Source organism: Seriola dumerili, unplaced genomic scaffold (genome assembly GCF_002260705.1).
Source record: "Seriola dumerili isolate Sdu_G_001 unplaced genomic scaffold, Sdu_1.0 BDQW01000002.1, whole genome shotgun sequence".
Classification (NCBI taxonomy): Eukaryota; Metazoa; Chordata; class Actinopteri; order Carangiformes; family Carangidae; genus Seriola; species Seriola dumerili.
In genome coordinates, this window is record NW_019174257.1 from 11,780,321 (window position 1) to 11,795,666 (window position 15,346).

The following is a 15,346-nucleotide window of genomic DNA, read 5'->3' on the forward strand; positions in this document are numbered from 1 at the left end:
CGTAATGGTTTTTAATCTCAATATTTAGAATAAACACTCAGATACTGGCCCACTCATAATAATAAAACAACAACAAATAAAACATGAAATAAACAACCTATAATTAGATATTTTGTACTAATGAAAAACGGTGATTTTGAGTCTTGGTTTATTAGCTATCATATTGAAATTGATTTTGCAAAATGAGGAAACTCACACTAAGTGTTCTAAATGAGTAATAATATTACTTTAAAAATTTGCAGCTTTTGAGTAATGAGCTCTTCTGATTTATTCTCATGGCAGAGCTCAGATCAGTTTTAGCGCACAGCAGAAGGATTTCCCTGGCAGGCTACAGTACAAAAGGCCTTATATTGTTGTTTGTCGGCTCTTCTCAGAGAAAAATCCCCCTCTACCCCCCTTACTCTCTCCACCCCTCTGTCTCTCTTCCTTCTGCCTTGCACTTTCTCCTGGCCTGTGCTAATCTCCTCTAGAAGCAGAATAGACATATGTTATCTGAGTTATCAGTAACCTCTATTAGAACCTATCTTAACTGAGGCCAAGACAAGTCATCTTTAAATTTATTTCAGGAAGCACTAGACTCACATGGACCAGTTATGACTTTATGAAACTACAATTTTGTCTAAAATCCACATTTTGAATATTTATTTTTCACTTTAATCAGCAGCTGTCTTGGGGGGGGGGGTATTTGCAGGAATATTTGAACTTTTATGCAGAATATCCGGTGTGAAACACGAGTTTATATTGGATATTTTATAGTCAATCAAAGCCATGGGCCACAGTTATGAGACATGACACAGAGTTAGTAATGAAACGTGGATCCACAAGTTAAAGAAAAGCATGGGAATTGCTACAGACAGTGGAGACTAAAAACTGTTTTGGTGGTGCTGAGTTGGATATAGTTTCAAGCCTATGGGTCTAACCATCTGACATTTATATATCACTGTAACTCATTTCGCACACAGCACCAAATGCTCGGATGTGACGGAGGGGTTAAAAAAAACTTAGAGCCAGTATGTGGGTGATCTTCATGTAAGTCAGTGAGCTACAGTTACATTAAAAATAAAAAGTAACAGAACTGCTGGTTGGTTTTGGTTTGTCCGGAGTTGTGATCTGCTGCATTCCTTTAATGATGGCGCTCTATAAAGCTGTCAGCATCAATGAGCACAAATGATAAACGGAGCCCGAGCTGCTGGTGACGTGGAGGGAGGAGGTGGAGGGTGGTGGTGGTGGTGGTCGGAGGGGGGTGGGGTGGGGTGGGGTGGGGGTGTCGCGGAGGCCTCGAGCCTCTGAGAATGCAAGCAAAGAGCAGCGCGAGGCTGATGGCATGCTGGTCTGTGTCAGTGTGTGGTCCTATTCAATGGAAGTGAGTGTGTGCGTGCGTGCGTGCGTGCTTGCGGGAGAGAGAGAGAGAGAGAGAGAGAGAGAGAGAGAGAGAGAGAAACCTCCTCTCCACACACACACACACACACACACCGCCCGCTTCCCTTCTCTGCACCTGCGCTAGATCAGCAGGCTACTGGCTGCCATTCAGTCCCTCTACGCTCCACACACATTGAAACACACATACACACACTAAAACAGACACACACACACACACACACACACACACACACACACACACACACACACACACACACACGCAGGCGAAACACACGACAGCTCTCTGCTCTGACAGTTTTGCTATTCAACCATTCTCGCAGTCTTTCTGTGTGATGGAGGCAGAGATGTCGGGGAGACTTTAAAAAAAAAAAAAAAAAAAGAAAGAAAGAAAAAAACTTCTGGGCTGCAGAATAATAACGACACAAGAGGAAGAGATGAAGATAAACACTAAGGGTGATTATTTGCAGAAGTTTGCACATTTTATTTATTCAGCACCTAATTCACTTTACTAACTTCTCCATCTTTAACTTGCAAACCACCCTCATGACTCTACACCCATCAGGCACATTATACTAACTCTAGGCTACTTAATAGGCTCAATCAGACACAAGGCCTTTAGGCACATAAAAGTGGAAAACAACATGAAGAAAAAACGTCTCGTCGTATTCATACTTATAAAACACAGACCTTATTTAATCTTATGCTCACAAGTTAAAGATAAATAAATAAATAAATAATCAGTAACTGCCTCTGAGAAATTATTAAATTATTTAATTGTTGTCAAGTATCAGTCTTTCTATTTAAACACCCATCAATCAATAAGGGACATGATAGGCTACAATCGATTTTGGCAGTGGAGATTTGAAACAAGGATTGTATCTTTAGTGACAATAAATGAATAAACGGGACTGGAAAAGCTTCTATAAAAGTTTTTGAAACTATAACAGTTTTAAATTGTGATGTTGTGATAATGGAGGTAAATACTGGCCGAGCTCATTTTAACCAACAGGCCTGTAAGAGACCAGCGTTGTATCAGGTGATTACTGTATGGCTGTAAAAAACAATATATATCCTTGTGAAGTTTAGTATCCAGCGGAAACACATATAAGGACCAGCGCTTCATCTGTGGGTGACGTCATGCCCCCTCCTCCTCATTATCCGCAACGTGGTAAAAAAGGAAAGTGGCTCTCGTAGGATTACAGGGCCACTAAGCTCGTTTTGTTTGCTTGCTTGTGTGTGTGTGTGTGTGTGTGTGTGTGTGTGTGTGTGTGTGTGTTTGCGGGTAAGGGGGGTCATTTGACCTAATTTTAAAAATCATATAATCTCAACAACAAACACAGGATTTGGAAAGCGGCCAGTATAAGCTGTGGACCGACACACCTAACCTTGTCCTCACGCTGTGGACTAATAGTCTTTCAGTTTTCATTTAAATTATTGATTTTGTTTCATTTATTTATTTATTGACTTTTTCCCGAGGCCTGATGGACTCCATGGCCTTGTTTATTGAATGGTTCATGACCTGCTGTTACCGAACCCTACAATACATGATATTAAATGATATTTTACTCTGTTACAACATGTGGATACCAACTTCTTCTCACCTACAATTTCAATCATTTTTACACCTGTGTAATGAAACACTTCAATATTGTGATAAAGGCCACTTGAAAGCTACACAGGCCGAGCTCTAGACACACACACACACACACACACACACACACACACACACACACACACACACACACACACACACGCCAGGTTATCATAGATAACATCTGGGAGCTTTTCTCTCTCTTTTTCTTTCTTTTTTTTTTTTTTTAACCGGGGGCAAAAAAAAGCAGAGGCGCGCGCTTACCACCTGTTGCAGTCCAAATATCCTCGAGCTGCGACAGCCAGACTCTGCACGCGAGCAACAGAAGGGGAGATGGATGGATGGATGGATGGATGGATGGATGGATGGATGGATGGATGAATGGATGGATGGTTGGATGGATGGATGGATGGATGGATGGGAACGCCTTCACCGGGCCTCCCAGCTTCTACCTATATCACACAGAACACACCTGGTTGTTCGCGTTGCACATGGACATTTACAGGTTCAGGAGCTCCTGTGCTTCCAACAAACAGTATGTTTCAACCTTTGCTTTGATACAACAATCTGAAACACGCAGCTGTGGGCCCTTACAGCTCTTTTGTTTTAAACCAATGAGATTTACAGAAAGTATCATCGTGGATTCAGCCCCCGTCCACACATTCTCACCATGTACGAGCTGTAACACTTTAGACACCTGGTTCCCTGTGTGAGCGGCTGCACTGTGCAGCGCCTTTATTTAATGTTTGAACAGGAGCGCCAGGCAGCTTAAAGCGCCTCTGAGATTAAATCACATTTTGGAAAGCACAGGGGCAAAATGCGGGCTAATATTTTTCTACCGAGATAGCGCGATATCAGTGTTTTCAGAGTGAACATTTACCGTGTCCTAGTTAGTGACTGGGCTACTTGGCCTCACTCACGTGTGAAGGGACTGATTTTTATTTTTAGGACAAGAAAACACGTAAAATGTGGAGCATGAACGGATTTGACTTCGATTTTAACCTCATATCCAAATAAAAATAGAAATCTAATACGGTGAGAAAATGCATCAGTAGATAAAGGTGTGAAATACCCTGGTTTTGTTTTTAAAAGCAGCCTGGGCCTTCCTTCAGTACAGTATCCTTAACCATCTTTACAGGCGTTACAAATAAGCCGCAGCTTTTTATGATACTCCACACAAAATATAACTTGATCTTCAAATACATCATTTATTCTCCGCATCCACTCAGAAACCTTTCCGCCACATCAAAGCTGCAACGCGCAGAAAAAATAGTAATTTCGCGGGGCCTCCGGGGCCTGCAGCAGGGGCCCGGTGTTCATGGGAAGAAGAAGTAGAGTGAGTAGAGTAAGAAGTAGAAGAGGGAGAGGAGACTTTAATGCGTCTATACCCGACCTTTTAAAAACAATTTGTTTATCACCGATGTCCTCGGCTATTACAACCGATTCAGATGCTCGGATCAATGATTAATGGGGCAACCAACGATCCCTTGACCTCGTGAGTGTCCGGCTGAGAGAGAGAGAGAGAGAGAGAGAGAGAGAGTGGACGGATAAATACCGAGGGGCCTCTTCAAATATTCATCCACCGGTTAATGTGAGCTCCGCTCCCCCGGGACCCAGCCTGCAAGACACAACGGCCCTAATCTATCTCTCTGTACACACACACACACACACACAACAACACACACACACACACACCAACACACACACACACACACACACACACACACACACACACACACACACACACACACACACACACATACGCTCCCCCCAGATTTAAAAACCGTTAGTTAAATTCAGAGCGAGCTGTTAGCTCATCATAAGGATTATTATTATAGGAGGAGGAGGTGTTGGGGGTGGGGGGCTGGGGAGGGGGAACGCAGCCTGGCTGGCAGAGAGATGCATGGGAACATTTTTTGGAACCGGCTCTGTGTTGTTTAAAGGAAGGAGAGTGAGCACCGAGACACCGGAGAGCTTGAACCGTGAGAACCGGGGGTTAACGGGAAACAGCAGGGCCCGTTTGATTAAACATTAAATTAAAATGGCCACACTCGACACTCTGTGTGGAGTTATTACATCGCGGGAGAAAAAGCATCCCGACTGGTCCCGCGCGCCTGGCTCCTTTCAAGAGGCCTCACCTTCAATTTAGACCTAATTGAACATTTAGGCTGATGAGCCGGCTCCTGTGATTTGGAGAAGAGCAGAGCAGAGGACGCGTCCAAAAAAAGAAAGAAAGAAAAATACCACAACTTGTTAAAACCAAACAGCAAGAGGAAATGTTACAGCATGAAAAGAGGCCTGAGCTCATCATATCAGACTGCTGTAGATACTCTGAAATATCCAGACATGCTGCTGTCACAGTCAAGTGTCATTAGAAATTGAAAATCCACCAATGACAGAAAATTCTCCCGTCAGTGTGAACAAATCTAAAATAAGCGAATGAGGTAATAAATGTGTTTATAGATATTAGCGCTGTGTGATTATTCCCTCTGTCAGTCAAAAGCAGGCCCATAATACTAATAACGACACTGCTAATAATAGATACTGCATTTTTAAAATTAATTAAAAAGAATATAGATTTTTTTTTTTTAAATGTAAACTGGGTCTCAACAGTAATTCTGCTTTCTTACTGATAATAGAAGAGGAGAAATGACAGTCTATACCTGGGGATGTTGGGCATTTTGATGGAAAAATCTTCCCCCTTTTTAGGAAACAGGCAACAAACTTTGGCTTGATGGGGCCATCCGCAGGCACTAGAAAATAGAAACGTGGTTAACCACGACGCACAAGCTGAATGATTTGATCAGTAAAGTTTAAAGGGACAAATTCCACTAAAAGTATATTTTTTAAAATCAGTTGAACTCTGATACTTTGCATTCATAAAAAAATGTAAAGAGTCAGTGTTGAATTAAAGAATGGACACAACTGCAGAAAGACAGATGACAACTCAACATGTGATGACTGCCTGCACACACAGAATGACTTGAGAGAAATAAAATCAAAACTCATACAATTTCAAGTATCCAAATTTCCAAAATTTATTCATTTCAAACTGCATATTGAAAAAAAATATACTCAGCTGAAACTGTAACTGTTATAAGGATGGTATTAGTTCCGGTATATATATACATGGAGTGGTTGGCTTCTGCGTACAGGCCACAATTTTTAAAATACAACTACGGGAATGAATTTTGAAATAAAAACTTAAAATATCACAGTAAATATACAGAAATTGTACAAATCAATTAGAAAATAAAGAGCACAAGCGTCATACCTCTAACAGATGAAAAGTGGGAGACGGAAATATAAATTAACAACCTAGATTTTAAGCTGTATGAGAGAAAAAGTGTCTTATCTTTTTTTAAGAAATTAAAATGTTTAGTAACATTGACCTTAAATGAAAAAAAAAAAACAGTATTACCTGCTTCGTTTTATGTCCCTTTTCTTTCCAATGTTTGCAGTAATAAAGGAGCATAACTGATCGCTCCCATATAATTCCAGTTCTGCCATTTTTCACCTTTAATATTTTTTGCAGAACTGGCGTTGCTTTATATAAAAAAAAAAAGAAAAGAAAAATGCAACCTCTTGCAGTTTAACAAACAATTTCATCTGATTGTAATGTTTCTTTGATAAATACTGTACAAAAGGTGATTGCAATAATAAAACATTTGATTGCGACTCCCACTTTCTAGTCTTCCAAACTTCATCCACCAGTGAAGAGGGGGATCTCCTACCGTTTCCTCTAGAGCTTCCTTAGAATAAAATGAAAGAAAAAAAGAGTCGTGTGTCCTTTTCCTGGAGACTTCTATACAACTTTTCCCACCCCGAAATTTTTCTGTACAAAAATAGTCCAACGTTAAGTAGTCCACAGTTTCTCTTATAAAAGTTCTTTTTTCTCTCTCTCTGCTTGGTGTCTCTTACATGTGTGTTAACGGCAGCGTGCCGTTGATCGTCGTCCCGGGCACGGTGCTCTGGTAGTGCCCGGACATGTGTAGCCTGGTCTGGGCGGTCTGCTCGCTCACCTCCGCCCCGGGCAGGTACATGCTGATCATGTCCCTCAGGTCTCCGCTTTGGCAGCCCGGGGCGGCCCGGTGGGACGACGAGGTGACGACGGGCGGGCTGGAGCTGCTGGACTCGGACTTCACCACGGAGGAGGGCCCCATGGAGCCCAGGGCGGTCATCCCCGGCGTGGTTTGCTGGGAATAGGACATGGAGTATGTCGGGGAGCCGTTCATGTAACTCTGGGAGCTGGTCATGGTGTTGTACTGCAGGGCGCTCATGTCGTAGCGGTGCATGGACTGCATCTGGCTCGGGTTGTGCGCGTTCAGCCCAGGGTGCTGGTAGCTCAGCTGGTCCTGCATCATGCCGTAGCCCCCGTTGGTCCAGCCGTTCATGTGCGCCGCATAGCTGTCCATCCGCTGGTTCACCCCACCGCCCAGCCCGGCGCCCACCCCTACACCGACCCCAGTTCCCATCCCGTTTCCTCCCGGAGCCAGCAGCCCGCCGGGCAAGGTGTACTTGTCCTTCTTCATCAGGGTCTTGGTTTTCCGCCGGGGCCGGTATTTGTAATCCGGATGCTCCTTCATGTGCAGGGCCCGCAGCCTCTTGGCTTCGTCGATGAAAGGTCTCTTCTCGCTCTCCGACAGAAGTTTCCACTCCGCGCCCAGCCTCTTGCTTATCTCCGAGTTGTGCATTTTGGGATTCTCTTGGGCCATCTTCCTCCTCTGGCCTCGGGACCACACCATGAACGCGTTCATGGGTCTCTTTACCCGCTCCGGACTGTTTTTCTGGTTGGTGCCAGTGCCGGACGTGTTGGTGTTGCCCGTGCCCCCCGTGTTGGTCTGGGGAGCTGGGGGCTTCAGTTCAGTCTCCATCATGTTATACATCAGGAACAGCTTTTCAGTTGGAGCTCCCGAGCAGAGGAAAAAAAAAACACAGAGACAAACTCCACAAGCCAGAGGCAGGACAGTGAGGAGCGCAGGGCTGCTGCGAAAAGTTACCTGTCGATTTTTCTCTGCAACTTTTTCTCTGGACCAAAAAAAAAAAACAACAAGCACCAAGCCGCGTCTCCACACACTCTCACTCTCTCTCTCTCTCTCCCTCTCAGTGAGTGTGTGTCAGAGTGTGTGTGTGAGTGTGAGTGTGAGACAGAGAGCCTTCTCCCAATAGGTCCCTGCTATGTTGTGTCCACAAAACTTCTCCCGTCGCTTCTCCGAAAAAGCATTAACAAACTGTACTTTTTCGCCTCTGTCCGTCTGAGCCTTGACAACTCCAGATAGTTTTTGAACAAGTTAATAGACAACCATTCATGTGACGGGGCTGTCAGCGAATAAATGGCTTCGACCTGGCCAATCAGAGCCGGCCTGCTCCCCTGACACACCAATGGGAGACCTTAATTAGCATAAAGGGGCGGGGTCTGCCCTGCCCCGAGACACACACGCATACACGCACAACCTGCCCATATGAGCCAATGCAAAGTACATATTTACTATTTCCAGGCTTATGGAGACATTTCTCTGGGAACATATGCATGGTGGCACTTAATGAACATTTTCTAGCATCAAACAGAGGAGGAAAGGGGGGGTTCAAAAGCTTCCCGGCTTTTACATTAGTTTATGTTGTCTTGCAAACTTTATGCTTAAACTAGGAAAAAAAGTTATCCAATAAATACAAAAAATATACCAAAGAATTTCTCAAAAATGAGTCAATTCATTCATGTTTGGCTCAGTCTTTTTTTAAATTATGGAGCCTTTATTCTAGCACAAAAAAATAAATATCCACATTTAAAAATCAAATCAAATAAAAGTTAAATAAATGTTTCAAAATAAGTTTAATAAATAAGACTATACTCAAATGATGACATTAATGGTGTCAGTCTTATTCTGAAGGTGAAAACAGCCTCGTTCTGACTTGAAGTCACGGCCCACGACGCTTCTGTTGTTCAAAATCAAAAAGTCACTAATTCCTCCACTTACGGCCCCAATAACATAACAACACTTAAATAAACTTTGTTAGTTAACTGAAAGCACTGAATGGCGGTGGTGTGTGTGTGAATGCGTGTGTGTGTGTGTGCGTGAGTGAGTGGGGGTGGGGGGGTGGGGGGGCACGGCTGGTTTTTAGCGTTGAAAAGAGGAAAGGTAATCCAAGATGTTTCCCCTAGTCCTTTTGTTTAGTGAAGTTGAATGCCAACACACAGAAGGCAGACGGGCTCATCTCAGCACAAATAAGCGGTTTTTGTTTGGGATGTTGTCGCTACATCTGTCCGGACAAAGACCCAACTCCACTCCACTTCCACCGCCACAGTGCTGCTGTTGTTGTTAGGGCTTTGTAGTTAAGGGGAGGGTGGGTGGTAGTGGTGGTGGGGGGGATACGGCCTACCGGGGACACGAGGGGAGGAGAAATAAAGGTGAGGAATATTTTAAGATAAAGTGTGTTTGCACAAAAGGCGCAGCTCATTCATATAAGCCTGAACAAGCGTGTCAGCCAATTAGTGTGAATGAAAAGCGGCCTCCACCTGCCTCACTTTATTATGGATCAAACCGACCAGACTGCGATTATGATGATATGACACCGGCATCACACACGTTAAAGCCAAATAATTCACTCATATGCTTTTAATGTCCAAAACGGCTAAAGTTTTTTCTTTTTTTCTTTTTGTGAGGTTGGGAGTGTTGTTGCCACTTGTTTTGCTTTTTTCCCCTGAAATCTCCATCTGAGGACCAGGCGTCCTGCTGCGTGACACCAGCGCCGCCTACTGGACAGAGGCGAAACTACAAGTGACTCCACAAGCAAGACAGGGGGTTTCTCTAAGTGTAGAGAGAAGGAACAGAGGGGGTGGCTGTTTTTAGAAGTTCTGGTAAAGATAAGAAATGCTAAAAATATTATTTTAAATATATTCATTATCCATCAACAGGCAGCAGGTTTAAAAAAAAAAAAAAAAAAAAACTGAGGTATTCAGTCACAACACAGCCACACATCTGCTTGTCTGGATCTGCAAGCCTTGCCCAATAATTAAAGATAGATCAAGTACATACACCTGAAATAATTTAATTTAAATGCGTGTCTCTAGATTAAATCATAATTGAAAGTGAATAGATCAAGCCTTATTATTTTGTTTTAGTCATTTGATAATAAATGGAGGAGCGGAGCCCCCGTGCTCTCATTATGCCGGCCCCGGCAACCTTACATAAGATTCATCTTGTGCGTAATGGGCTGCGAGAGGCGACACATGCAGCTCGGTCCATTATAATGCAAGGTTGAAATGGGCCGCTCGGCTGTTATCTGCATCTGAGTGTGTTCCCCGCTACCTCTAATCTGCTTATGATAATAAAGGAACAGCGGGGCCCTGCAGCTCTCTGAAAGCAGGCCCCAGCCAGCCGGGAATGGCCCTGCATCCACAATCATCCTGAATTAAAGCCGTTGCTTGACAAAAACCAGGAGAAACTAGCGGGGCGGCTCCCTCGGACCACTTGTAAGCCCCCCGCTACACCAGGTTTGGATGGATACAGCAAATATAGAGTGCAGCACGCTGTGATATCAAAATACTGTTTTGTGGTTACACAATTTTGGGTGATAGGATCTCTGCTTTAAAAAAAAAAAAAAAAAAAAAAAAAAACAAGCGACAAGATAGAGCAACAATAAAGCTGAGATATTTTTTTCCAAGAAGAGCCACGCAAGAAAAATCTCCTCTCTGAACTCTTATAAAAAAGTTAAACTATCTAAAATTAACATTTCTGATCGCGGTGACACCAACACACGTCAATTAATCCAAATTAAATTTAAATTTACACATGACAAAATCTACAAAAGGATAAATCCCGTCAAAGCCACGCAAACATAACAATTGTATATGGCAATGAGAGAGACAGTTTTCAGGTGAAATGTAAATAAACTTGTCTGTTCTTGCCACTAGGGGCCGTACCAGGGGCTGGAGACGCAGCCAAGAAAATACTTCATCAACACATTAATAACTCCTGCCTGGAAATAATTATGGAAAGCATATGTACGGCTTTTTTTTTTAGACAAACGAAGGAATAACATTGCTCTTTATTTTGAGGACATCGATGAGTTTTTAGGCAGATACTTAACTTATGATTTGTTACAATGTGATTACATTTTTTCCCCCAAAATTTGGACAATATTTATTTGTTTTAGTGCAATGGTAAACTAAAATAAATGAGATCATAGCATAAAGCTCAGACGGCTACCAGGCTGTAAAACTGACAATATGTCGTTCGATATATTAGGCCATGATGAATTAAAATATAGAGTAAGATTAGTAAAATAAAAACTGAGAGTGTAATTAAAATCATAAAATCATGACATTCGCTGGAGTCTAATACACATATTTGTTGTAATAAAAGCGCATCAGTGTAAGTAGAAATAATTCAGGGTGTTCTATTTGATGTGTGATTGAAATATTATAAATGAACGCTTTTCTTAAAAATTAAAAATGTAGCCTACTGGAAGAGGAAAATAATTAAATTGCATTAATTGATAGTAAGAAAGGTAATGTCAGATGTGATGGTAATAAATAGAACAAACGATGCTTGTGTATGTTGAGTCGAAAACCAAACCGGCCAGCAACAACTCAGGCAGTCAGTCAAGCTCGATGCCATGCGCTGTCATTCCACAACACTGCATGTTTTACACACACACACACACACACACACACACACACACACACACACACACACACACACACAGTGCCACCTACAGAAAACAACCAGATAATTCACACCATACAAATCATTTGAGCTTATAAGGGAACTACATTTACAAAGACACAGAGCTGTCGACAGGTGAAATCTGGACGTGCAGTGCAGAAACACAGCTATGACCATGTAGGAGCACTACTCGGGGGGGGGGAAGGGAAAAGAAAAAGCAGCAGAAGATAAGCGCTTGAGGAAGATTTAAAGAGTCAGAGACAAACACAGAAGCAGAGAGCGAGGGGAGGATGACAGAGAGACAGGCAGAGAGAGAGGATCAGTGCTCTCAGTGTGAATAGGCTTAGCAGCAAAGAAATATGACTTTGGCTCGGTATCTGATCAATCTGTGCCATATAGTCTAAACCACAGTCATACCACTCATATTAGAGCGCTGGAGCACTTTTAATTATAAACCCATCCACAGAGGACGGAGAATGTGATGATAGCACGTTTGAAAAAATGTGGGGAGGGAGGAGAGGGAAGGAGGGAGAGAGAAGAGAGGGGAGTCCAGTGGAACCATGAGAGCCTTTAGAAAAGACCAGCATCATCATAATGGCACTATATGCATTTTACATTGAAGCTGCCCATTGACACACACCACACACAAACACACAAACACACAGGGTTCTCTCCACCGCACTCCAACTTACTGCCAGTTTGGGAGTTGTCTTCCTCTCGTGTTGAAATAAAACAAGACGCCGTTTCGTTCAACCTCCTCCACATCCTCCTCCTCGCTTCCGTACCGGTGAAGCAGTCTCAGCCTGTCCGGGGGAAGAGCTCCGTGCGCCGGCCGTGAAACAGCCCCAAACGGCAAACCTCCGCATGTCGTTCTCCCCCCCCCTCGGTAGTCCGCGCGGTTTCGATCCGGCAGCCGGCGCGCTTTGGCCGCCGTGCAGCTCCGCGGTTGTCCCGCTGTCTGTCTGGAGCTCCGCTGTCTTCTCTCCGCTCGCCCTGCAACAAGAAAAGCCGTTTATGGCGACACACAATGTGAAAAGGGGGCCGATTTAAAAAGGAGAAGAATGCAAGCAAGAACAACAAAAGTCAGTTATAGCAAAGTCTATGCCTCTCCTCTCCTATCTTCCACCCCCTAGCTTAGCCCACATAATGAGCAGGAAAAAGCTTTATATTTTGTTCACTGGGTATTCACAGATAATTTGAAGCCATTGTTTCTGCCACAGATGGTTCTTTTTAATACAATAACGGTGCTCTTTGTGAATAGCGAGCCCACAATAAAAATCTAAAGCGTCCTCCTGAATAACCATTTTGTTCTCTCTTGTATAGGCCGAACAAAAGCGCCAGTGAGGTAATGGCCTGCCTTATTGAAAGCCTCAGAATGGGGATTTGATAAAGATTTTTTTTTCGCTCCTTTTTCCTTTTGCACAAAGTACATGGCAATGTCAAAGAGAAACTGACACGGTATGAAAAGGAAGGCTCAAAAAGTGCTTCTGTTAAAAGTTGTATTGATTATTATTATTATTATTATTATTATTATTATTACACAAGTAATTACTTTTCATAACTTGTGCACAAGTCAGAGGTGAGAGGTTGTTTTTCTTTTCTTTTTTTTCTTTTTTTGGGGTGGGGGGGCTGCAACAGAGCAGGTCAGGTGCAGGCGTGTTATGGGTTTTTACAATGGAGCTTAAATTCAGAATACATTAGCCTCCAAAGGTCTGCTGTGGATTTGGCACAGTCTCATAATTTTGCATAGGGTGAGTCAAGTTGTGCTTGATAAAATTAAGTATTCAGGGCATATCCTTGGTGTCTTGCACAAACCTCCTGTTTCTAATTCTACCCTTTTCACCACAATCGCCCAGAAAATATTGCATGGCCCTAAAGCGTTGATAAGTCACTGTAAAATGTCATAAATGCATGGATGTTAATAGAGGGGGTGGGGTGGGGTGGGGGGTGGGGGGGTAGACTGATGTAACCTGCTAAGGTTGAGATGCACGCCTGCAGGTGTGTATGTATTAGCTCCTCCAGGATGGACCCTGCAACCATGTAGCAGCCACCTTAGTCTGCCCACGGTTGATGTAATTTGTAATTAACTCATGGCTAATCAATAAAGCGTTTAACAGAAAGCACAATGGACACACAGGGGATGATCCCAAGCCAAACATATTGGATGTCAGTGATCGTTACAAGGTGAGGACATCCTGTCTATCACAGGGGTGTGTGTGTGTGTGTGGGTGATGGCTGGAGAGGGTGTGCATCAGTAGAAGATAGGGGGCATTAGATGAGGGCGATGATGGGTGAGAAGGAGAGAGGAATGAATGCAGGGAAGGAGAAAAGGGCAAAGAGGAGAGAAAAGGGGATAAAGGGGGGGTAATGGAGGAGAGGAAAGATGAGGGGAAAGAGAGCAAAGAATCCCATTTCAACTCGTCTGGTAGTTCACAGAGCTGCACACACGCAGAATCAGTTTCCTCCTGTACCCATTATCCCTCAGCCTCATACCAAACACATGTATGTGCAGCACATCAACACACACATATTACACACACTGGATTAAGAACAAAGCCCCACATCTTACAACAGCCTACATCACACATGAAGCACAAAGGAAAAATCAGTCACAGATATTTGGCAGGATTGTCAACAACATCAGTTCACATGAAAAAAAAAAATGTCCACACACACTGACAAGAAAAACAACTACACGAAGTTCTTCAGATGCAAAAAATTAATAAAATAAAATAAAAAATCACATCATATGTGTAAAAGTTGACACAACATGGAAATAATGTGACAGAAAATGTATAGTTTTGGTTTTAGCATCATCGTCTCCACAACGCTTTGTCAGAGTGCAGAGGTGATGTGATGTGGGAGTTTGCTACAAGCACCACCTCTTGTAAAAATTCAAGAGCAGAAGTTCTTTCACATTTGTTTGAACTAAATAATTTTCTCTTCGTGTCCTTGCAAAGATGAAATTCAATATAAATACAGTATAAACAGATTTTTAAAACAAATAATCTACATTATTTTCATAAACACACGACTATTTTTCTGAATTTCCACCAGTTTGTGAAATGATTTAAATTTGCTGCAAATTACTCATCACAGCAGCAGCGTTTCTCTGCAGCAACATGATGGAAAACCAAAAGAGTGCCACCTACAGAAACAACAGATAATTCACACCATACACAATCATTGAGCTTATAAGGGAACTACATTTACAAAGACACAGAGCTGTCGACAGGTGAAATCTGGACGTGCAGTGCAGAAACACAGCTATGACCATGTAGGAGCACTACTCGGGGGGGGGGAAGGGGGAAAAAGAAAAAGCAGCAGAAGATAAGCGCTTGAGGAAGATTTAAAGAGTCAGAGACAAACACAGAAGCAGAGAGCGAGGGGGAGGATGACAGAGAGACAGGCAGAGAGAGAGGATCAGTGCTCTCAGTGTGAATAGGCTTAGCAGCAAAGAAATATGACTTTGGCTCGGTATCTGATCAATCTGTGCCATATAGTCTAAACCACAGTCATACCACTCATATTAGAGCGCTGGAGCACTTTTAATTATAAACCCATCCACAGAGGACGGAGAATGTGATGATAGCATGTTGAAAAAATGTGGGGAGGGAGGGAGAGGGAAGGAGGGAGAGAGAGAGAGGGAGTCCAGTGGAACCATGAGAGCCTTTAGAAAGACCAGCATCATCATTGAATGCTAATGCAT

At 43.1% G+C, this 15,346-nt stretch overlaps 1 protein-coding gene and 1 long non-coding RNA gene across 4 annotated transcripts in view; both read right to left on the minus strand.

Moving 5' to 3' along the window:
* Nucleotides 1–15,346, minus strand: part of LOC111227440 — an 87,699-nt gene that overhangs the window by 37,348 nt on the left and 35,005 nt on the right. For all 3 annotated transcript variants that reach the window (XR_002665338.1, XR_002665342.1, XR_002665341.1), the window contains exon 2: nt 12,330–12,630. This is a non-coding gene — a long non-coding RNA (uncharacterized LOC111227440). The remainder of the gene's footprint in view (nt 1–12,329; nt 12,631–15,346) is intronic.
* sox2 (SRY-box 2) lies at nt 6,002–8,059 on the minus strand. Its single transcript, XM_022752849.1, has one exon. It carries the CDS (start codon nt 7,855–7,857, stop codon nt 6,889–6,891), a length of 969 nt encoding a protein of 322 aa, XP_022608570.1. The 5' UTR covers nt 7,858–8,059; the 3' UTR covers nt 6,002–6,888.